This window comes from Schistocerca cancellata, chromosome 1 (assembly GCF_023864275.1).
Source record: "Schistocerca cancellata isolate TAMUIC-IGC-003103 chromosome 1, iqSchCanc2.1, whole genome shotgun sequence".
Taxonomy (NCBI): Eukaryota; Metazoa; Arthropoda; class Insecta; order Orthoptera; family Acrididae; genus Schistocerca; species Schistocerca cancellata.
In genome coordinates, this window is record NC_064626.1 from 939,638,271 (window position 1) to 939,662,577 (window position 24,307).

The following is a 24,307-nucleotide window of genomic DNA, read 5'->3' on the forward strand; positions in this document are numbered from 1 at the left end:
ATTTTTATCTACCCATTTTTTTTTCTTTCTTTTTTTTCTCTTCTAACATACAAATATTCAAAGAAAAGGATGAATGCTTGTCCAATTTCCACTCTGTTGCCTGTAACTGCACCATCTGTCCTCTTAACTAATGAAAAGCAACGACTGCCCAATGTAAGTGTCTACCTTTTGTTCTTCATACGCTAATTGTTTACAAATGTTTCTCTTATCAAATTTTCATAATATCTTTTCACATTACCTGGACAACATTTCCGAATACAGGGTATTTATACATGAATATCAGGGTTTTGACACTTTATCATATTTATTACATTAAATTTACAGTTATAAATGAAGTATCAAATGAAAGAGCAACTCAAACAGTTGTGTTTGGCACCAGTGTGCATGTGCTGGCATAGCGAAGTACGCGACTGGTTGAACTTCACTGTACCCAAGCGCTGGATAGGCCTCAAGGGGCCAAATGACAGGGCTTGCTTTGTATGGCCTCCACATTCACCCGACATAACGCCATGCGATTTTTTCCTTTGGGGCTTCATCAAGGATCGTGTGTACGTGCCTCTGCTACCAGCAGACCTCCCTCAATTAAGAAACCGGATTGAAGCAGCTGTTGCTACAATCACTGAAGACACACTTATCAACATTTGGGAATAACTAGGCTATAGGCTTGCTATGTGCCAGGTGGCAAATGGTGCTCACATTGAACATTTATAAGGTTCTTCGTAAAACTGTTTGAGTTGCTCTTTCATTTGACATATCATTAATATCTATAAGTTTAATATAATAAATATTATAAAGAGTTAAAACCTCAATTTTCATTTCTAAACACCCCTCATTTTCTATAGTTCAGCACACACTGTGATGCTACTAGTATCATTTACTTGAAACTTTCACTTTTGTTTAGTAGCTGCAGAGTGTCGTTTTAGATTTTTAATTTCATTTACCTTCTTCATGCCTACAACTTCTTGTGCTGTTTCCCTAAGTACCTTTGTTAAATAGTTACACCTATGCTCTATGCTGACAATTTCCATTTTATAAGATTCTGAATTTGGGCTCAATTTGATCTGGTTTTCCACCATGTTTCTGTATGAATGGATGTAAGCTACATTTTTGATTTCCTGCCAAATGAATTTGTTTATTGCAAAATTTATGGTATTTTCACTTTGAATTTTGATAGTCTACACTTTGAGATGGGCAGATATCTTTTTCTTCTTGATTAATTCAACTAAAGTATAATTTTTGCAATTTATGAAGTCATTTTTTTATTTTAATCTTGATTTACAACAAAGTCTGTCAAGCTCCCCACAAGAGAATTGTTTTGTTCAAATTCTTTTTTTCCTTAATTCTGTATTTAAATTTCTCATAATCTCATAATGAGGTTTTCTATCATTTATCAATATTTGTAATTCTTCATAGAGGTCCGCTACCTTGGTAGCGCAACATGAGCATATTGCTGCATATATCTGAACAACTTTGACAAAATTTCTAAACACGTCTATCTTCTGTCAGAGCTATTTTTATTTTCTTCTTTGCAATAAAGATTGTTCCTCAATAATAAAACAGATGATCTGATTTTAATTCTATTTAATCTTCAATTTTTATTACACTTGTATTTGTCTCAATTTAAAGGTAATTATTGCTGACCAATTACCTTGCTCTCACAATGATGAAATCTAATATGAATTGATGGATGTAACCTCCATGATAAATGAAAGGAGTGGGAAAGTGCCAGACTATAGATCCAAATTTCTTGAGTTCGATTGCTGACAAATCCTAGGGTTAGTTATCTGGCATTTATCACTTCTTTCACCTTTGTCAGTATTTGTTATTGTGAAAATGTTGACTTGCATCATAGTTTGCAGTCAACATCAAACTGTCAGTCTGCTGCCTAAATCAGTTCAAAGGTGAGAAGAAGGCAACAGCATACCATCTCTATAAGGACCATTGTCAGTAAAGCACTGTGATGTTCAAACCAACCTTTGGGATGATGAGCTTTAATTCAACTGTATCCCATTTGATGTTACTTTTTGACAAAAGCAACTGGACAACTAAGACTCATGGTACTGTTTATTCCATGCACATCACACACATCATCAAATTACGTATGCAAATGTTTAAGATTTGACCTACTTAAAACATTTTCACAATAAATTTATTCTTTTATGAAGTTAATAGGGAAGAATTGAATATAATTTGAAAATAATAGTAGAATTCATAAATATAACACTAGGCATGAAGATAGCCTCCACAATTCACAACAACTTAACTTTACAAAAATGCTGGCAGATATTAAAAGTTTTAGAAACAAACTGAAATAATTTCTACTTGACGGTCTTTTACTAGACAGATGAATTCTAGTTGACAATATGTTTGTAGTTGGACTACATTTATCAATTTTTGTTGTAGATCAAGACTAAAAACAAAAAATTCCAATTCTGTAAATGGATAGAGCATAGCAATGTATCTTATTTGTAAATCTCTACTGACACATTCTTCATCATGGGGAACTGTCACAAATGAGCCACAGTACAGGCAAAAAATTTAGCTAAACTTAATTACAATGACTCGTTTGCCAGAACCATTGTTTATCCCTCTCTGTTTATTCTATACACATGAACAAAATATGTAGAACTTCACAGAAATTTATTTTGTACCTACATGTGAATTTCATTGTTTCCGTGTTCACACTAACTGTGTAGATGCTAAGAGAAAGCTGATTAGTCAGAATTCAAAAAAGTAGCTGTTTAATGCAAGTAACAATGTGTAACTACTGGAATGCAATTTTTTTCTTGAATTACATATTATTAACATTAACTGTTTATTGTAGCATTAAGGAGCACCTTACATAAACTAAATGACACAGAATTAAAATCAAGGAGTATTTTATACATGAACATCACAAATTAATTTTGAATGAGGAAAAAAAAATAGAATTACCTGAAAATCTTTCAGAACAGGGGCATTGTCATTTTCATCAGTCACCAGCACTTCAACATGTGCATCTGCCCGCAGAGGTGGTGAAGATGCTCTGATTATCAAATCAAATCTCTTATGAGGTGACTCATAGTCAAGATCTACCATTGTTAACAATTCTGCTTTGTTACTTCCTTGTCGTGTTACAAGGGAAAAACTATTAAAATCGTCACCCCCTGAAATAATGAGAACAAAATATATTACACCTACAAAAATTGAAAAACATCAAAGATGTGATTTTCAGAACAACCAGGATTCAAAGAAGTGCTTAATCAAAATAAAATGAAAATAATGGAAATTCCAGATAGGAATATCACCAATGTAGGAAAAAGACAGATTGCTACTTACTGTAAAGATGATATGCTAAGTTGCACACAAGCACAAATACGAGCCATTTACACATAAGCTTTTGGCCACAGCCTTCATTGGAAAAAGAGACACACACGCCATTCACTCAAACAAGCAAGCATATCACATGCACACATGACTGTCAACTCTGGCTGGCAGCTCGGGCCAGAACACATTCTGTGTTTGCTTGTTTGAATGGATGGTGCATGTTTCTCTTTTTCCAACAAAGACTGTGGCCAAAAGCTTGTGTGTAAGTGTCTTCTAATTGTGTCTGTCTGCAACTTAGCGTATCATCTTTACGCTAAGTAGCAATCTATCTTTTCCTACATTCTTAAATTGAAAATAAATTCATTAGATGAATCATGTTACATAAATCTCACTGAAGATGAAAACATGGAAGTCAAAGATGTACATTTTACTGACAAACATTATAAGAAAATGACAAAGTTACAAATTACATGGTTTAAAAAGATTAATATTAATTGTATACGAACAGAAACATTTATTCAAAAGCTTAATTATGTAGTTTCAGTTTAATTTTGTGAAAATACTCAATAGAGGACGAGTTGCCCAAATAAAAGATCTCTTATCGGCTCTTAATCCTTACAGTATTGCCCACAAGACATTTGACTCACTTTAGTAAGTTGTTAAAACATGTGTAATTGTTCACCCAATTTGTTTCTGAACTGATACCATTTCTTTGAAGTATTTGTAAAGATTTCTTGTCCTGATATTATAATCATTCACTCTACTATTTTTTGGACAAAGAAAAATACTTTTAACAACAAAGGAGAATTATTTTTTTGTCGTCGTTGGTGTTGTGGTCTTCAGTCAGGAAACTGATTTAATACAGCTATCGGTGCTATTCTGTCTTGTGCAAGCCTCTTCATTTTTGTGTAACAACCTGCAACCTAAGTTCATTTGAACTTGCTTGTTGCATTCAAGTCTTGGTCTCAGCTGATCATTTTTAATATTAACTCAAAAGCCTTGTAATATAATGTTTTATTAGATTAAAAAATCAGTATGTGCACTGCAATAACTATATATAATGCACAACTAAACCTATGTGCAACAACCACAGTGTAACAGTAAAAACAAGGAGTAAAAAGAACTCTCTCAATATCAATTAACATATTACAACACATCCCCTTAAACTGACACTGACACACAATGTGAAGTTCAAATGCACAGTCATTCCTTAACTTCTTTCACATGACTACAGTTTCATGTTCAGCATTACACAGAATCAACAAACATTTCTTCAGACGGCAGATGTTCAACATCGGTAGCACCTGTCTCAACATACCTTCTTGTAAACTGATATTTCAAATCTATATGCTTGGATCTAGTATTTGTCACTAGATTATTGGCTAACTGAATAGCTCCTTTATTTGGAACACTACTTGGATCTACCACAGACATACATTAATCACAGTATTATCTTGAACAGTTAACACCAAAGCCACATATTCAGCTTCAAAAGTAGAAAGTGCAATGCCACAAAATCAAAGAATTTTGCATTTCTATGAATGAACCAGTTACACAGAATCTGCCATTGATTTTATTTCTTCAACACGCATTACTGAAGGCCATTATTCCTCTAATGCTGTTCCTAGAAAATTCTAGGTTACAGCCCATGTTGCCTTTAAATACCTACAAATTCTCTTTACTGATGGCCAAAACTGCTAAGGAAACTGACAGCAAAACATGTCAGGTACGGAAATTTGGGATGGGTATTTACATCTAATCTACTCATATTTTCTGCAAACTGCCCCTTGTTCCATTTGCAAATGGAGCAACGGGAAAATGTCTGTCTCTATGCTACTGTATGAACCCTGATTTCTCTTATCTTGTCTTTGTGGTCCTTATTTGAAATGTAGATTGGTGGCAGAAAAACTGTTCTGCACCTTCAGCTTCAAATTCTGGGTTTATTAATTTCCTCAATACAGTTTTGTGAAAAGAACATCATCTTCCCTCCAGAGATTCCTTATCAAATCTATGTGTAAAAAATCTAGCAGCACTCCTCTGAAGTGCTTCGATGTCTTCCTTTAATCCGATCTGGTAGGGACTAAACACACTAGCAGTACTCAAGAATGTGTCATACTCTAGTGCTCTATATGCGATCTCCTTTACAGATGAGCTACATTTTCCTAGAATTCTTCCCATAAACTGAAGTCAAACATTCATCTTCCTTATCACTGTCCTTATGTACTCATTATATTTTATATCCCTTTGAAGGGTAACACCCAGATAATGTATCAAAATGACTACGTCAAGCAGCACACTACTAAAACTGTATTTGTATGTTATGCTAATGCTGTATTCATACATTATGGGATTGTGTTTTCTATTCAGCTGCATTAATTTACATTTTTCTACAATTAGAACATGCTTCCATTCATCACACTACAAATTTTGTCCAAGTCATCTTGTACCCTTCAACAGTCCCTGAATGACAACACTTTCCCGTACAACACAGTATCATCAGCAAACAGCCACAGACTGCTGCTCCCCCTGTCTCTCCCATCATTTACGCATCTAAAGAATAAGAATGGCCCTATCACATTTCCCTTGGCATTCTTGACAATTTCCTTGTCTGTGATGAGCACTCTCCATTGAGGACAACATATTAGGTTCTATTTCTCTAGACATAGACACTAACTCCACCTGACACTCTATTATAGTCACTACGGTTCCTGTAACATCCCTTATAGCCGTGGAGGGCAGGGGTCCACATTGCTGAGAACCAGGCTTTCTGGAGGGCAACGCAAAAGCAGGTGTAAAGCTTAACAGTTGCCATAGCTCAGCCAGGTGGTGGAAAAAAATCACAGCAATTCCACTGGAGGATTACGTGATCGTTCGACTGGGAGGGCATGAAACACTCAATGAGACAGTCTACACCTCATGGTCACCTGCTGCCACCAGACGAGTACCTGAGTGATCGACAGCCATTATGTCTCGGAGCCCAGTGAAATCTAGGTCATCAGCGGATGCCAGAATCTCCACCACATCCTTAGACACACAGCTTGTGGGTAGTGGTGGTGCGGGTGCCACCGCAGTGCCTTGGTTCTTGGGGGACTTTCATTTTAGGTTTATCTCGCTGCTTTTTAGGTTTGTCCGGCTGGGAGGGCTTCACTGATTCAGTCTCAGGTACTGAGGAGGACCATGAAGTCCTACGACCAGCTATCTGCAGTTGCTTTAGCCACTGGTGGGTGTCAGCTTTGCCACTGGTGGGAATCTGGGAAGGGAGTGAGCCAAGAGATCCCTTCCTGGTGAGAGGAGCCAAAGAAGACTTATGTTTCTCAGGCTGAGAAGTGGGGACTGATGTCCCCGATGATTGGGGGTGGGGGGTTGCTCCTGAAGTAGGTTGTGCAGGAGCAACAGGGAGGGAAGTGCCCACCACCATCAAGGGGGCAGGTGGAGTCTGACGGTTCTGAGAGTCCACTGTACACGGCAGAATGGAAGATGGTTGAACCATTGTCATAGCGGTGGCGTAGGTTGACGTCATATGCACAGGATGTAGCCTCTCATATTTTCTCTTAGCCTCGATGTAGGTCAGTCAGTACAGGGTCTTGTATTCCATTATTTTTCTTTCTTTTTGGAGAATACTGCAGTCTGGTGAGCAAGGCAAATGACACAGATGGGAGGTGGGGCACATAGAGTATTGGGATGTGAAGGACCTCCACAATCCTGATGGGTGATGCTGGAAGTACAGTGGAAAGACACATGGCTGAACTTCTAGCACTTGAAGTACCGCATCGGGGGAGGGATATATAGCTTTATGGAGCTTATTCATCCCGATACCTCATATGTATGAGAGTTGATGGAGAATCTTTGTCAATGAACCCCGGTTTTTTGTGGAGCATTTAGAGGGCAAGTTTGGAGAGGTGGAGGGCTTGTCCAAAATGTGGTCACGGTCGGTCTTGATCAAAGCAGGTGGAGAATGAGCGGAAGTGCAGATCAATGTCGATGAAGGATGCGAGAGGTCTCAGTGCATGATGGACACTATGTATCATGTAAGGCGCCTTCCCCAATTGGCTTGCTCTTCAGGAAAATTTTGAAAAACAGAGGTCAAATCCTACAAGGGACCATCAAATAAAGGCCAAAACGTTCCAGACTCCTTTTAGTCACCTCTTACGACAGACAGGAATACCTTGTACCTATTCTAAAACCTAAACCCACAGGGGTAAGTTTCTCACTGTTCTTATTTCTGCTACTTCTCATTACTTTCATCTTTCTTCAATTTACTCTCAATCCATATTCTGTACTCATTAGATTGTTCATTCCATTTGGCAGATCATGTAATTCTTCTTCTCTTTCACTCAGGATAGCAATATCATCAGCGATTGTATCCCTGATATCCTTTCACCTTGAATTTTAATTCCACTCAACCTTTCTTTTATTATTGATTGGCGACTCCATGTTGTCTTGTGCACTACGACCAGGTAACAGGTATACTTGAAAAAAGAGACAGCATTGGTCGTATATTTTTCTATTGCAAAATCGATTTTCTGTCACTGAGTGACCATCTTCAGTGCTATATTGTATAACAAATTGGGATGCACTGTTGTTACTAAGCTTACGGCAATCACATAGAGTCTATGTGATTGCCGTAAGCTTAGTAACAACAGTGCATCCCAATTTGTTATACAATATAGCACTGAAGATGGTCACTCAGTGACAGAAAATCGATTTTGCAATAGAAAAATATACGACCAATGCTGTCTCTTTTTTCAAGTATACCTTTCTTTTATTTCCATCATTGCTTCTTCAATGAACAGATTGAACAGTAGGGGCGAAAGACTATACCCCTGTCCTACACCACTTTTAATTCGAGCACTTCGTTCTTGGTCTTCCACTCTTATTATTCCCTCTTGACTGTTGTTCATATTGTATATGACCCATCTCTCCCTATAGCTTACCCCAATTTTTCTCACAGTTTTGAACATCTTGCAACATTTTACATTATCGAATGCTTTTTCCAGATCGACAGATTGCCTCTCTGGTGCCTTTACCTTTTCTAAAGCCAAACTGAGCATTATCTAGCACATTCTCAATTTTCTTTTCCATTCCTCTGTATATTATTCTTGTCAGCAACTTGGATGCATGAGCTGTTAAGCTTATTGTGTGATAATTCTCACACTTGTCAGCTTTTGCAGTCTTCAGAATTACGTGGATGATATTTTTCCGAAAGTCAGGTGGTATGTCATCAAACTCATACATTCTACATCCCAGTGTGAATAATTGTTTCGTTGCCACTTCCCCCAATGAGTTTAGAAGTTCTGAAGGAATGTTATCTATCCCTTCTGCCTTATTTGATCTTAAGTCCTGCAAAGCTCTTTTAAAGTCTATTTATAATACTGGATTCCCTATCTCTTCTAAATTGACTCCTGTTTCTTCTTCTATCACATCAGACAAAGCATCCTCCTCATAAAACTTTCAATGTATTCTTTCCACCTATCTGCTCTCTCCTCTGCGTTTAGCAGTGGAATTCCCACTGCACTCTTAATGTTACCACCCTTGCTTTTAATGTCACTGAAGGTTGTTTCAACTTTCCTGTATGCTGAGTCTCTCTTTCCAACAACCATTTCTTTTTCAGTTTCTTCACATTTTTCATGCAGCCATTTCATCTTAGGTTCCCTGCCCTTCCTATTTATTTCATTTCTCAGTGACTCGTATTCTGTATTCCTGAGCTTCCCGGAAAATTTTTGTACTTCCTACTTTCATCGATCAACTGAAGTACTTCTGCCACACGTGGTTTCTTCGCAGTTTTCTTCTTTGTACCTATGTTTTTCATTCCAACTTCTGTGATTGCCCTTTTCAGAGATGTCCATTTCTCTTCAACTGTACTGCCCACTGAGCTATTCCTTACCGCTGTATCTATAGCCTTGGAGAACTTCAAGTGTATCTCGTCATTCCTTAGTACTTCTGTATCCCACTTCATAATGATATTTATTCTTCCTGGCTAATGTTTTTAACTTCAGCCTGCTCTTCATCACTAAAATTTGTGATCTGAGCCTATATCTGCTCCTGGGTATTCCTTACAATCCAGTATCTGATTTTAGAATCTCTGTCTGACCATGATGTAATCTAACTGAAATCTTCTAGTATCTCCCAGCCTTTTCCATGTATACCACCTCCTCTTACAGTTCTTGAACAGAGAATTCGCTATTACTAGCTGAAATTTGTACAGAACTAATTCAGTCTTTTTCGTCTCCCATTACTTGTCCCAAGCCCATATTCTCCAGTAACATTTTCTTCTGCTCCTTCCCCTACAACTGCATTCCAGTCCCCCATGACCATTAGATTTGCATCTCCCTTTACGCACTATATTACCCTTTCAATATCCTCATATACTTTCTCTATCTCTTCATCTTCACCTTGCAATGTTGGCATGTATACCTGAACTATCATTGTTGGTGTTGGTTTGCTGCCGAGTCTGATAAGAACAACCCTATTACTGAACTGTTCACAGTAACACACTCTCTACCCTAACTTCCTATTCATAACGAACCTACTCCTGTTATACCATTTTCTGCTGCTGTTGATATTACACTATACTCGTCTGACCAGAAATCCTCGTCTTCTTTTCCATTTCACTTCTCTGACCCCAACTGTATCTGGATTGAGCCTTTGCATTTCCCTTTTCAGATTTTCTAGTTTCCCTACCACATTCAAACTTCTGACATCCCATGCCCTGACTCATAGAACATTATCCTTTTGTTGATTATTGAATCTTTTTCTCATGGTCACATCCACCTTGGCAGTCCCCTCCTGGAGATCCGAATGGGGGACTATTCTGGAATCTTTTGCCAATGGAGAGATCATCAAGACTCATTTTCAATTACAGGCCACATGTCCTTTGGATACACATTACGTGTCTTTGATGCAGTGGTTTCCATTGCCTTCTGCATCCTCATGTTGTTGATCATTGCTGATTCTTCAACCTTTAAGGGCAGTTTCCCATTCCTAGGACAAGGTGCACCCTGAACCTCTGTCCACTCCTCCGCCCTCTTGGATAAGGCCATTGGCAGAATGAATATTACTTCTTATGTCGGAAGTCGTTGGCTGCCAATGCTGATCATTATCAAAATTTAAGCAGTGGCAGGAATTGAACCCGAGACTGAGGACGTTTTGATCACAAATCAAAGACACTACCCCTAGACCACGAGTGCAACACAACTAAGCATAAATCGCTCTATGTATGTGTCCATTTCAAAAGAACCATTCTGGCAACTGTTTTATACTGACTCAGGGAAATCAAACAAAACCTAAATCTTGCTGGCCAGTGGAGATATGAACCCCAACTCCTTACACACAAGAGTCCAGTTCTTCACCCTCATACAGTCCCACTTAGTAGTGATTAATACTTTCAGTACCATAAACTGAAACAGTAACTAAAAGTACTGAAGGTGATGAGAAAGAAATAAAATGCCCCCAATAACTGCAAAGTAACTTATGGACAATACGGCCACTCAAATGAGGAAACCAGAAATTACTGAAAAAGTTTCCTCTTGAGCATAACTGGCTCCTGTCCTCCATCGCTAATATGACGGTTACTGATATGAATCAGCTAAGGTTATGAACCATAATAAATTGTTATATCTAAAAACAAAGATGATGTGACTTACCAAATGAAAGTGCTGGCAGGTCGACAGACACACAAACGAACACAAACATACACACAAAATTCAAGCTTTCGCAACAAACTGTTGCCTCATCAGGAAAGAGGGAAGGAGAGGGAAAGACGAAAGGATTTGGGTTTTAAGGGAGAGGGTAAGGAGTCTGCTTGCGTCTGTATATGTGTGGATGGATATGTGTGTGTATGCGAGTGTGTACCCGTCCTTTTTTCCCCCTAAGGTAAGTCTTTCCGCTCCCGGGACTGGAATGACTCCTTACCCTCTCCCTTAAAACCCACATCCTTTCGTCTTTCCCTCTCCTTCCCTCTTTCCTGATGAGGCAACAGTTTGTTGCGAAAGCTTGAATTTTGTGTGTATGTTTGTGTTCGTTTGTGTGTCTGTCGACCTGCCAGCACTTTCATTTGGTAAGTCACATCATCTTTGTTATTAGATATATTTTTCCTTCGTGGAATGTTTCCTTCTATTATAATAATAAATTGTTAAATGTATATAAGTGACTAATGGAAAAAAAAATAGAGGCAGAATTTATAAGAAAAATCAACACAAGAGTGCAGAGGATTGTCAGAAAAAAAAACTGAAGGAACAAAGAAAAACCAGGAGGAAATAGAAAAGGAAAGGAAAGGAAAGAATAAACAGGCAGCTGCGTAAGAGACTAAGAAAGTACAGGACCGAACTGTAGGAGGGAAATCCTGAAATGAATGCAGTAAGGGTAATCAAAGGGGAAAGGTTATGGAAAGGAGCAAGGGAGCTTTCCTAAGAGCTATTTGCGGTGTGGGGGAGTAGCCATGTATGTGAAAAACGGTATCCCATTTGAGTCAATTGATATTTCAAAGTACTGCACTGAAAAGGTGTTTGAATGTTGTGCAGGTATGGTTAAATTTAGTGGAGTTAAACTTCTAACTGTTGTTATTTATAGATCCCCAGACTCCGATTTCACAACATTTTTGCTAAAGCTAGAGGAGGTTCTTGGTTCACTTTATAGGAAATACTAAAAGTTAGTTATATGTGGTGACTTCAATATTAATTGTATAAGTGATTGTGCAAGGAAAAGGATGCTGGTAGACCTCCTTAATTCATATAATCTTATGCAAATCGTAGTCTTTCCAACGAGAGTGCAGGGGAACAGTAGAACAACCATAGACAACATTTTTGTTCATTCCTCATTACTAAAAGGGCATTCTGTTAGCAAAAAAGTGAATGGCCTTTCAGATCAGAATGCACAAGTTTTAAATCTAAAAGATTTTTGTGCTGCAACTCATGTTAAATATAGTTATCAACTTTTTAGGAAAGCTGATCCAGTTGCTGTAGAGACCTTTGTAAACCTTATCAAGGAACAAGAGCGGCAAGATGTTTATAGTGCTGATACAGTAGACGATAAATATAATGCTTTCCTCGCGACTTTTCTCGTGCTCTTTGAAAGTTGCTTTCCATTAGAACGTTCAAAACAGGGTACTAGCACAAACAGGCAGCCTGGGTGGCTGACTAGAGGGATAAGAATATCCTGTAGAACAAAGTGGCAATTATATCAAAACGTTAGAAACAGTCAAAATCTAAATGCAGCAGCCCATTATAAACAATATTGTAAGGTGCTTAAAAAAGTTATTAGGAAGGCAAAAAGTATGTGGTATGCAGATAGAATAGCTAAGTCTCAGGATAAAATTAAAACCATATGGTCAGTCGTAAAGGAAGTGGCTGGTCTGCAGAGACAGGTTGAGGATATAGAATCAGTGCGTAGAGGGAATGTTACCGATAAGTCGCATATATGTACAGTATTTAATAGTCACTTTCTGAATATAGCAGGTGAACTAAATAGAAACCTAGTCCCAACAGGAAATCGTATAGCGCTCGTAGAAAAAAGTGTTCCGAGACTGTTACCTGAAATGCTCCTCCATGATACTAACAAGACGGAGATTGAGTTAATAATTAAATCACTAAAGACCAAGAACTCTCATGGATATGACGGGGTATCTAGCAGAATAGTGAAGTATTGTTCTACGTATGTTAGCCCAGTACTTAGCCATATCTGTAACTTTTCCTTTAGGAGTGGTCGGTTTTCTGACCGATTAAAGTACTCAGTAGTGAAGCCACTTTATAAAAAGGGAGACAGGGATAATGTTGACAATTTTATACCTATTTCTATGCCATCGGTGTTTGCTAAAGTTATCGAGAAGGTTGTATATACAAGGTTACTGGAGCAATTAAATTCACATAATTTGCTGTCAAATGTACAGTCTGGTTTTAGAAATGTTTTAACAACTGAAAATGCTATATTCTCTTTTCTCTGTGAGGTTTTGGATGGATTAAATAAAAGGTTGCAAACGCTAGGTGTTTTCTTTGATTTAACGAAGGCTTTTGACTGTGCTGACCACAAAATATTACTGCAGAAGTTGGACCATTATGGAGTAAGGGGAGTAGCTTACAATTGGTTTGCCTCTTACTTTAAGAACAGAAAGTAGAAGGTAATTCTCCGCAATATTGAGAGTGGTAGTGATGTTCAGACCCAATGGGGCACTGTTAAGTGGGGCGTTCCCAAAGGGTCGGTTCTGGGGCCACTGCTATTTCTTATTTATATAAATGATATGCCTTCTAGTATTACAGGTGATTCAAAAATATTTCTGTTTGCTGATGACACCAGCTTGGTAGTGAAGGATCTTGTGTGTAATATTGAAACAGTATCAAATATTGTAGTTCATGAAATAAGTTCGTGGCTTGTGGAAAATAATTTGATGCTAAATCACAGTAAGACTCAGTTTTTACAGTTTCTAACTCACAATTCAACAAGAACCAATATTTTGATCAGACAGAATGGGCATATTATAAGAGAGACGGAACAGTTCAAGTTCCTAGGCATTCGGGTAGATAGTAAGCTGTTGTGGAAAGCCTATGTTCAGGATCTTGTTCAGAAACTAAATGCTGCTTTATTTACCATTAGAACAGTATCTGAAATAAGAGACAGTTCAACACGAAAAGTAGTCTACTTCGCATATTTTCATACGCTTATGTCATATGGTATAAAGGAGTGCACTATTCTGCTGCATCCATTTTCAATAAGCTACCACAAGAACTCAAAAATCTTAGCAGTAGCCCAAACGCTTTTCAGTCCAAACTGAAGAGTTTCCTCATGGCTCACTCCTCCTATTCTGTGAAGGAGCTCCTGGAAGAGCTGAAAAATTAAGCAAATTCCAGTGTTACATTGTTGATTTTCTTTATTTAAACTTATGACTTGTCACCTGAATACGTTTCTTATATTTCATTTTATCTGTTTCTACTATCGTGTTAGAATTTCATGTATTGACTCGTTCCATGACTATGGAGACTTCTCCTTAATTTGGTCCCACGGAACAATAAATAAATTTTAAAAAAATAAAAAAAACTACAGTGCAAAATGGTTCCAGAAAAGGATAGCCTGCTTTAGATGGCTCACTGGGCCCAAATCACTATCAAAATCAGCAAATATCCTGGACTTTTTTTTAGCATTTAATGTCCCACAGACAGCAAGGGAAATATAGACTTGCTGAAATACCTAAAAGCTCATTAAAAATTGACTAATGATGTGCTAGCAAGTACACTTCCTTGAGTGTTCCTCCCTGTTGCTAACGTAAATGTTTGTGTCAATAATATTTTAGATGATGAAACAACATAATACTCCAAGTTCCAGGATTTAGGTATGGTCACACTACCCACAAATACTTTACGCATTGCTATGACCACTGTAATGGCAAAAGCTTCGACATTTTTAAAAATACAGAAAATATTAATATATGACTGACTTACCAATTATTGCATAGTGTACCACTGCATTCTCTCCTTCATCTGGATCATGTGCATAAATTTCTCCTACTGTGGATCCTATTGGTGAATTTTCTTTTATGTACATCACTATCCTGTCTGATTCAAATGCTGGTGGGGAATCATTCACATCTTCTATTTTAATAGTGACAGGAACAGAACCCGATAATGTTGGAGAGCCCTTGTCTAAAGCATATGCGATCAAATCGTACTGAGCAACACTTTCTCTATCAAGAGCTTTGGCAGTTCGAATAACACCACTTGCTGGATCCACAGCAAATGAACCCTCAGTCACATTTTCTTCACTAAGAGCATACTGCACTCTTCCATTAAGTCCCCTGTCTGCATCTGTCGCTGATATCTGCAGAACACTTGTTCCAACTGCAGCATCCTCTGGTACTGAACCAAAGTAAGACGATTTCCTAAACACTGGTGCATTATCATTTACATCAGCAACAGTTATCTCCACATCTGTTGTATCAGACAATGGAGGAACACCACCATCTTTTGCTGTCACTGTTAGCAAATATCCACTCACTTTCTCACGGTCTAAAAGCGCTGTTGTCACAATGGCACCTGTTTGAGGATTAATTGCAAATTCCTGCGTAGACTGTCTCTCATCGAGGGTACCTAATGTGTAAGTAATCTGTGCATTTTGGCCAACATCTCCATCTGTAGCACTTATGACTAGAACTGTTGTTCCCAAAGGAGCGTCTTCAAATACACTGGCTGAATATGGAGCATTTTCAAACACTGGAGCATAATTATTTGCATCTGTTACATTAACATATACTGTAGCTGTATCCTGTCTCCCACCAGAGTCAGTAGCTGTAACAGTCAGAATAAACCGCTTCTCTTGCTTGTAATCGAGAGTTTGTGCGATTGTTATTAGACCTTGGCCATTTTGAGATGTAATAGCAAATCTTCCTCTCATGTTGCCACTGGATATATCGTAATGTAACCTGAAAAGAAAAGAAAAACCTCCATGTTACGTTTATATTTAGCTGGTGTTAAGAGTCATGGTGGATAATAATTCATAGTAACAAAGAACTGACTCATCAAAAAATTGTCCTCTGGAGTAAAATGTAGTGTGATGTCATAGATCAGGCACTATTTCTTCAAGGAAATATATAGTTTCTTTCTGTCTGCAAGCAAAATTATTAACTAAGCTGAAATTGTTCTCAAGAAAGAAAGAAAACAGACTACTCATGATCCATCATAGGTCAATGTTAACAACAAATCAGACCTTGTGCATGTTCCATGCCTAGCAATCACAGAGTCAGAAAATTATGTTCTATCCTTTTCTTTTATGGCATCTAAGCTGTCTGCAAATTACAAGAATTAAGATCAGGAAAGGTACAAAACATGGGGGAAATGCTTTTACTTGCTGATACAGTCTATACAACATCTTTCAGTACTAAGATGGAACTCACATACAGACTGAATATTTTTTTGATGAAATCTACAGTAACATATCTAACTTATTTGAGTGTTATTGGCAAATATAAATATAAATGGTGCAAAAGTACAGGATTTTGTATCAAAAAACTGAATTATGATGGAAATATATTGGGCCTAATGGCAACAAGTAGACCTGGCATCTTCCAGGATGTCCACATCGAAACTGGTATCAGTGACCATAGCGTGGTTGTGGCAACAATGATTACCAAGGTACAAAGGACAAGTGAAACAAGCAGAAACATACATTTGTTCAGTAAACTAGATAAAAAATCAGTAGTGTCATGTCTCAGTGAGGAACTTGAAACTTTCTGCACAGGTCTGGACCATGTACAGGAACTCTGGCTCAAGTTTAAAAAGATAGTTGACCATGCACTGGATAGATATGTACCCAGTAGAGCAGTTCACAGTGGAAAGGAACCGCCATGGTATACAGTCACTGTAAAGAAACTTGAAAAGAAACAGAAATTACTGAATAATAGGTTTTAAAAAAAAACTTAGAGCTATAGATATGGAGATGCTGAATTAAATGTGTTTGACTTTTAAAACAGCAATGTCTGATGCCTTCAGTGACTACCACAGCAGAATATTGCCAAGTGATCTTTCAAAGAACCCAAGGAAATTCTGGCTGTATATGAAGGCTGTTAGTGGCACCAAAGTTAATGTCCAGCCCCTAGTGAATCAGACAGAAACTGAAATTGTGGGTATCAAAGCAAAAGCTGACATTCTTAACTCCATTTTCCAATGTTCCTTTACAAAGCAAAACCCAAGAAAATTGCCCCAATTTAATCCTCAAACCATTGAAAAGATGAATGAAATAAGTATTAAGGTCAGTGGTGTTGAGAAACAGCTGAAATCGTTAAAACTGAACAAATCTCCAGGCCCCGAAAAAATCCCCCTCTGGTTCTAAACTGAATTTGTGGCCTATTCTAAATATAACATATCGTAGAGCCCTTGAACGAGAAACCGTGTCCATTTCTTGGAAAAAGGCACAGATTACACCCATCTACAAGAAGGGTAGCAGAAGTAATCCACAAAACTACCATCCAATGTCCATATTCTGAGCTCAAACATAATGAGGTATCTTGGACAGAATGACTTCCTCAATTCCAACCAGCATGGATTTCAGAAACATCAATCATGTGAACCCCAACTCTCACTTTTCTAACTGACATACTGAAAGCTTTGTATCAAGGCAACCAGGTAGATGCAGTTTTTCCTGATTTCCGAAAAGCATTTGACTCAGTAGCACATCTATGCTTATTGTAAAAAGTATGATCATATGGGGTATCAGGCGCAATTTGTGACTGGACTGAGGACTTTTTGGTAGGGAGGACACTGAATGTTATCTTGGATGGAGAGTCATCATCAGGTGTAGAAGCAACTTTGGGTGTGCCCCAGGGAAGTGTGTTGGTACCCTCACTGTTCATATTGTACATTAACGATCTTGCAGAGAATACTAATAGTAAAATCATGCTTTTTGCAGATGATGCAGTTATCCATAATGAAGTACTATCTGAAAGAAGTTGCATGTATATTCAGTCAGATCTTGATAAGATTTCAGCGTGGTGCAGAAATAGGCAACTTGCTCTAAATGTTCAGAAATGTCAAATTTTGCACTTCACAAAATGAAAAAACATAGTATCCTATGACTATAATATCAATGAGTCACTATTGGAGTTTGTCAATTCATACAAATTGTAGAGATATGAAATGGAATAATCACATAGGCTCAGTCATGGGTAAAGCAAGTGGTTGACGGTAGAGTACTGGGGAAGTGCAATCAGTCTACAAAAGAGATTGCTTATAAATCATTCATTCAACCGATTCTAGAATACTATTCAAGTGTGTGGGACCTGCACCAGACAGGACTAACAGCATATATTGAACATATACGGAGAAGGGCAGCAGAAATGGTCACAGCTTTGTTTAATCTGTGGGAGAGTGTCACAGAGATATTGAAGGAACTGAACTGGCACACTCTTGAAGACAGACATAAACTATCCCAAGAAAGTCTATTAACAAAGTTTCAACACCCAGATTAAATGATTTCTCTAGGGATATACTACAACACCCTACATATCGCTCACACAGGAATTGCGAGGATAAGATTAGAATAGTTACTGCATGCGCAGAGGCATTCAAACAATCATTCTTCCTGCACTCAATACATTACTGGAACAGGGAGAAACCCTAATAACTGGTACAATGGGACATACCCTTTGCCATGCACCTCACGGTGGTTTACAGAGTATAGATGTAGATGTAGATGTAGATGGGTAAAAGTAGGGATATGTGCATTCTTGTGCGTCGTAAAGGGATCCTCCTCAATCCAGTCTTCTAGGCAGACCTATCACATCACACTGCACAGCTGTTCCAGATCTCCCATGTAGTAATGGAAAATATCTTTGGTGCCCTCGGGAATGAACGTCATCGGGATCTTACTTCGAAAAATTGAATAATGTGAAAAGAATTACCTTTGTCATTTTGTAATAAAATTCATACTGAAAACATTATTCCTCCTCACAGCTGCATAGTTGTAAAAGCCAGCTCTCTCTCTCTCTCTCTCTCTCTCTCTCTCTCTCTCTCTCTCTCTCTCTCTCTCCCCCCCCCCCCCCCCCAATCAATTTCAAATTTTTAGCTGTGTTGCTGTGTGCATTGCTAATTACAGAGGATAATGGGAAACTAATGAGGTTTTTTGTTCAATATAACATCTGTGAAATGGTAAATTCTGCCCAAGTGTGAATTACTGATATAGGGGAGTTATGTAGGAATTTTACAAATGAATATCAGGTAGTGACAGTGGATGGAGCCGGGAACAGTCTTGATAGGGACGGGAATATGATGTAGGTGGTGACCTGGTAAAGACAGCTACTCAAGCTGGTGACACTAATGTGCATTTCGTGCAAATGTTTCCGTGTCATGATCGGCTTCATCTTAATGTGTCTGTTAGGTGTGTTAACATGGGGATGGACAAGGCACTGATGGCAGAGGGAATGGGTCACATTGCAATGGTGCTATTTGAGTCCATCAGCAGATCAGGTTTTACTAGGCATGGCCTACACCTCAATAGGAATGGGAAAGGGAGGCTGGCAAAGCTTATAGGTGACATTGTAGTGGGGGATGGTGGTACTGCTTATGGAAAAATTCCTGCAGTAGTTGGTGTTACAGCTGCACCTTTTTTAGACTGAAGTCAGCTGATAGGTATACCTGTTTAAAGAAAGTCCCTCTAACTAAGGAATCACCTTCAGAGGATGTCCTCTTTCAAGTAGAGAAGGAATTAGAATATTTCATCAAAATAGAAGAGGTATTACAGATAAAGTTAGTGAACTGCTGATAGATCTTGGTTCTGAAATTATTGGTATATCAGAGCACCACTTAAAAAATTTGACAATTCAGAGGCTTCCTTTACCAGGATACTGATTAGCTGGCTGTTTTTCAAAGAGTTCCTTGCGGCATGGCGGAGTGGCCATGTACGTAAAAAACCATATTTGAATGGTGTGTAGGGGTAGTTGAATTTAATGAAACTAAACTTCTAATTTGTGTTGTTTACAGGTCCCCTAACTCTGACTTCAGAGCATTTCTGCTCAAGCTAGAGAGTGTTCTTGATTCACTTTATAGGAAGTACCAGAAATTAGTTATATGTGGTGACTTCGATATTAATTTTGTATGTGATTGTGCAAGAAAAAGTATGTTGGTAGATCTGCTAAACTCATATGTTCTGGTGCATATTGCGTTTATTCCAACTAGGGTGCAGGAGAACAGTAGCATAGCCATAGACAATATTTTTATTCGCTCTTCATTACTAAATTTATTTGATTGTTTTGATCCATGGCTTTTAGGAGTTCATGTGTGAAAAGAGGAAGCTGGGTTTTGCATGGCCAGTATTTTTGGAATCCATGCTAGTTGGCATTCTGTCTGAGATATAAATAAACTCACAATGAGTTTGGAATAGGTGAATTTGTGGTACCTTACATTTAAAAGGGAGGCTAACTCAGTTGCAAATTTTGTATAATATATGATAGGGATTCCAATGAGAACCAGGCACATGACAGATTTCAGCTGGTTCTCTCAACACTATTGATATTAATATAGTGGGTGTCTCTCCTAAGAGTCACCAGATGCATTTTCTCTGCTGTTTCACCAGATAATTGCAATTTCATTTGTGCATTGCTTATCCGGAGTCAGCCCAAACAATTATTCCTCGCCATGTCTTTTATGTGATGCCCAGTGACAACAAAAAGTGTCAGTTTGTTTCCCATTACAACCAAAATTATTTATAAATCATAATTTTACATGCCCATTCGATACAGCAGTCTCAAATAGTCTATTATGACATTCTGATGCATATTAACAGGATCAGTAAAATATGCCGTATAAGCAACAATCCAGCAGTGACTCAGTAGTGCTGGATGCTTGGTAGTAGCAGTCAGCATGAGACAGGGCAGTGCTGTCACTGCTGGGGTACTGGTTATTCTTCATGTTTTACTGTCCCTGTTAACATATATCGATAAAACAAATATTGGGCTAGACTAATCTAGCATAGGTCTATTGAATGTGCACATAAAATTGCACTTTAAAGATCATTTTATCTGTAACTGGAAACAAACTGATGCTTTCCATCAACACGGGGCTTCAACATGAAAGACGTGATGAGCACTATTCGTTTGGGCTGATTCCAGCTACACAATGCAAAAACAAAACTGCAAATAACTGTTGAAACACCAGAGAAAATGCACCTGACTCTTACAAGAGACACCCTGCATATATCACGCTTCTTTGTAGTCATGCAAGAATTAATCTGGGGCAGTAACTGCATATTTTTATTTGTAAAGGAACATCTGAAATTGAAATTCAGTATTTATGATGCTGCCTTGCTGCCCTCAGTTTCAGTTCCTGTCTCATCCACAAGTGTTTGGACACTTAACTTTGAAATGACCTGACAGCCTTTGCATACAACCAGAATTTCTTTGGGTTTTGTATGAGGTAAGATTCTGCTAAAGTAGTCATTGAAAGCTTCACACAGTGCCCTTTTGAAGTCAAATGTGTTTCACTTAGCATCTCTTTATCTATACTATTACACTTTGTTTTACATCTGTTGTGTAGTACTCAGTGTTCCTTTAGAAGTTTCTTTACAGAGATTGTGTACCATAGAGCTGTCCTCCAATAGTGAACTATTCTACTAGAGACGTATATCTCCAGTGGTTGATCAGTTTCTAGATTATCACTGCTGATTTTAACAATAGGAGACAAGAGAACTGGGCCTTTTGGCTCAAATGGCTCTGAACACTATGGGACTTAACATCTATGGTCATCAGTCCCCTAGAACTTAGAACTACTTAAACCTAACTAACCTAAGGACGTCACACAACACCCAGTGTCCGCCGCTCGTGGTCTCGCGGTAGCGTTCTCGCTTCCCGAGCACGGGGTCCCGGGTTCGATTCCCGGCGGGGTCAAGGATTTTCACCTGCCTCGAGATGACTGGGTGTTTGTGTTGTCCTCATCATTTCATCATCATCCAGGAAAGTGGCAAATTTGGACCGAGCAAAGATTGGGTAATTGTACGGGCGCTGATAACCGCGCAGTTGAGCGCCCCACAAACCAAACATCATCATCATCATCACAACACCCAGTCATCACGAGGCAGAGAAAATCCCTGACCCCGCCGGGAATCGAACCCGGGACCCCCCCCCCCCCATTGAGAATGAATGTACCAGCTTTTAACTCCAAACAATGGAAAGTTTAGTATGTGTTAACAACAATACGGAAATGATAGATTACTACTCACCACAAAGTGGAAGCATTGATACACAACACAAAAACAAAACTGCAAATATCTGCTGAAACACAAGAGAAAATGCACCTGACTGCTAAAATATTAAAAATTTCAGACAAAATCCTTCCTCCAAAGTAGAAACCACATACACACTCACATAAGCACAACTCACACACACATGGCCACTGTCTCTGGGTGAGGGAGCCCAACTGGCAGTGAGGCTCCAGCGCCCAGAGACAGTGGCCGCATGTATGCGAGTTGTGCTTGTGTGAATGTGTATGTAGTTTCTACTTCAGAAGAAGGACTCTGCCTGCAATCTTAAATATTTGTAGTCTTTTTCATTGTACTTGTCTGCAACTCAGTGCCTTCTCTATAAATGGTGAACAGCAATCTATCATTTTCATATTGTTGTAGCCTTTAACTTCAGTTAGATAATTTCACTTTCAGTGGAGTTTGTGCTGAAATTCTCTTCCTGGCAAATCAATAAACAGCAAACTGAAGCCGTTAGGCTATAAGAGCCTACTCAGATGGCAGAACACTGCCTATTGCGAAAGTGTAACTTTTTTATTCTTTCATTTATTTGCAAATTTTAACATTTGTAAGGAATTCACAGGGTTACCCCAGTTTCTTAAATTGTAAGCAATGTGAAAGATTTGAAATGTTGGCATTTATAATTAATAATTATTTAAAAATTATCCAGCTCGTCATCAACAACCAGAACTGAGTCATACAGTATTTTAATTCATAACTGACAAATTTAAATGGTAACAGAAACCATACCAATAGCTATAAATTATTACCTGGGATTCTCATCTTTGTCAGTAGCTGTAACAGTTGTCACAGGCGTTCCAGGAGGATCATCTTCAGAAACTACAGCCTCATATAGTTTTGGTTCAAACACAGGATCATTGTCATTAACATCCTGTACAGTTATAACTACACTAGCCGATGCACTTTTTGGAGGTGTTCCACCGTCTTTAGCTATAACCTAGAAGTAAAAACAAGATCTTATCAATATCACTTACTAATTTCAAATTACATAACACAGCAATCAGATAAGGCTAATGCAAAAAAGATCGTCATTTGTGAGCAATAAAAATACAATATGTTAAAATGCAAAATCCTCAAGCATCTTGTATGAACCGATAACAGAAGTTCATTACAACAGATATGATGTACCTGTGTCTTCATCATGTGATTGTAAAATAATACCAGTGTAATCTACAAAAGTTTTTTTCTATTCTTACAATACACAATCAAACTTTCTGTCAGCACAATTGATTTCCATACACTTGGTCAACTTAGCAATTGCATTTGAGGGTACTTGACAGATACCATCATTTTTCAATATGTGTTCATGCACACATTCAATCACCACCAATTTTACAAATTTTCCTGTTTTAAATTTTTTGTAATTATTCTTAACTTCATAAAATGTGGTTGTAACATTACACACTTGGTTAAAACAAAATTGTATCCGTATTGTACTGCACTGCCATTCCTCTAGTCCATCTAATTTTATGCCTTACGTAGTATTTTCAATTGATGAATAATTTTGAAAGTTTTTGGAAAGGAAAATTTGTAACAAAATATCAGAGACAAACCAGTATGGTTGTACGATGACAGCACAAATGAACACATACTGAAAACTGATAGCATCTGTCAAGTATACTCAATCACATTTGTTAAGTTGACCTAATGTATGGAAGTCAATTGTGCCAAGGACAGACAGTTAAAATGTACACTGTAAGAATAGAATGAAACTTTTCTATATTACACTGGAATTTTACAATCACACGATAAAGGTGCAAATGTGTCATAGCTATTGTAATGAAGTTCTGTGATGTGTGCTTGAGAACTTTTACACATGTCAGTGTTTTGTATTTATATTATTCAATAATGGTGTTGGGAATGATTCAAAAATGAATGGACCTGTTCGAAACTAGTCGCCATTAAGGAATGTGTATGCTACAGTGACAGGAAACTAAATAAATACTAAAATTTTGTTGGTGATCCTTTAAACCAACACAATGTTGAAATTAAACAAAGTCGAAGGAGAAATGGAGAGTTTACCTCCGATTTATTTTGCTATACTGCCTCACAAATGATACTGAAGCTCTCATTCATCACAGGGCGGTACTGGTCATACAGTGATGCAAAAGCTAAAGCCTCTCATAAACTCTAGTATTTTATCATTTTCTGGTATCTGTTTTCTGGCCTAACATTATGGGCATCAACTCATGAATAAGCTACTCACTTCCAAAGAAAGATACTCAGTCTTCCTCTTCCTCCATTGTTGATTACAAGGACTTAACCAACAATTTAA

At 38.0% G+C, this 24,307-nt stretch overlaps 1 protein-coding gene across 1 annotated transcript in view; it reads right to left on the reverse strand.

Moving 5' to 3' along the window:
* Window positions 1–24,307, reverse strand: part of LOC126116362 (protocadherin-like wing polarity protein stan) — a 365,097-nt gene that overhangs the window by 280,186 nt on the left and 60,604 nt on the right. The window contains exons 6-8 of the mRNA XM_049915035.1: window positions 22,782–22,969; window positions 14,733–15,709; window positions 2,935–3,146 (exon numbers count right to left, since the gene is read on the reverse strand). Coding sequence (XP_049770992.1) covers window positions 2,935–3,146; window positions 14,733–15,709; window positions 22,782–22,969 — 1,377 coding nt within the window. The remainder of the gene's footprint in view (window positions 1–2,934; window positions 3,147–14,732; window positions 15,710–22,781; window positions 22,970–24,307) is intronic.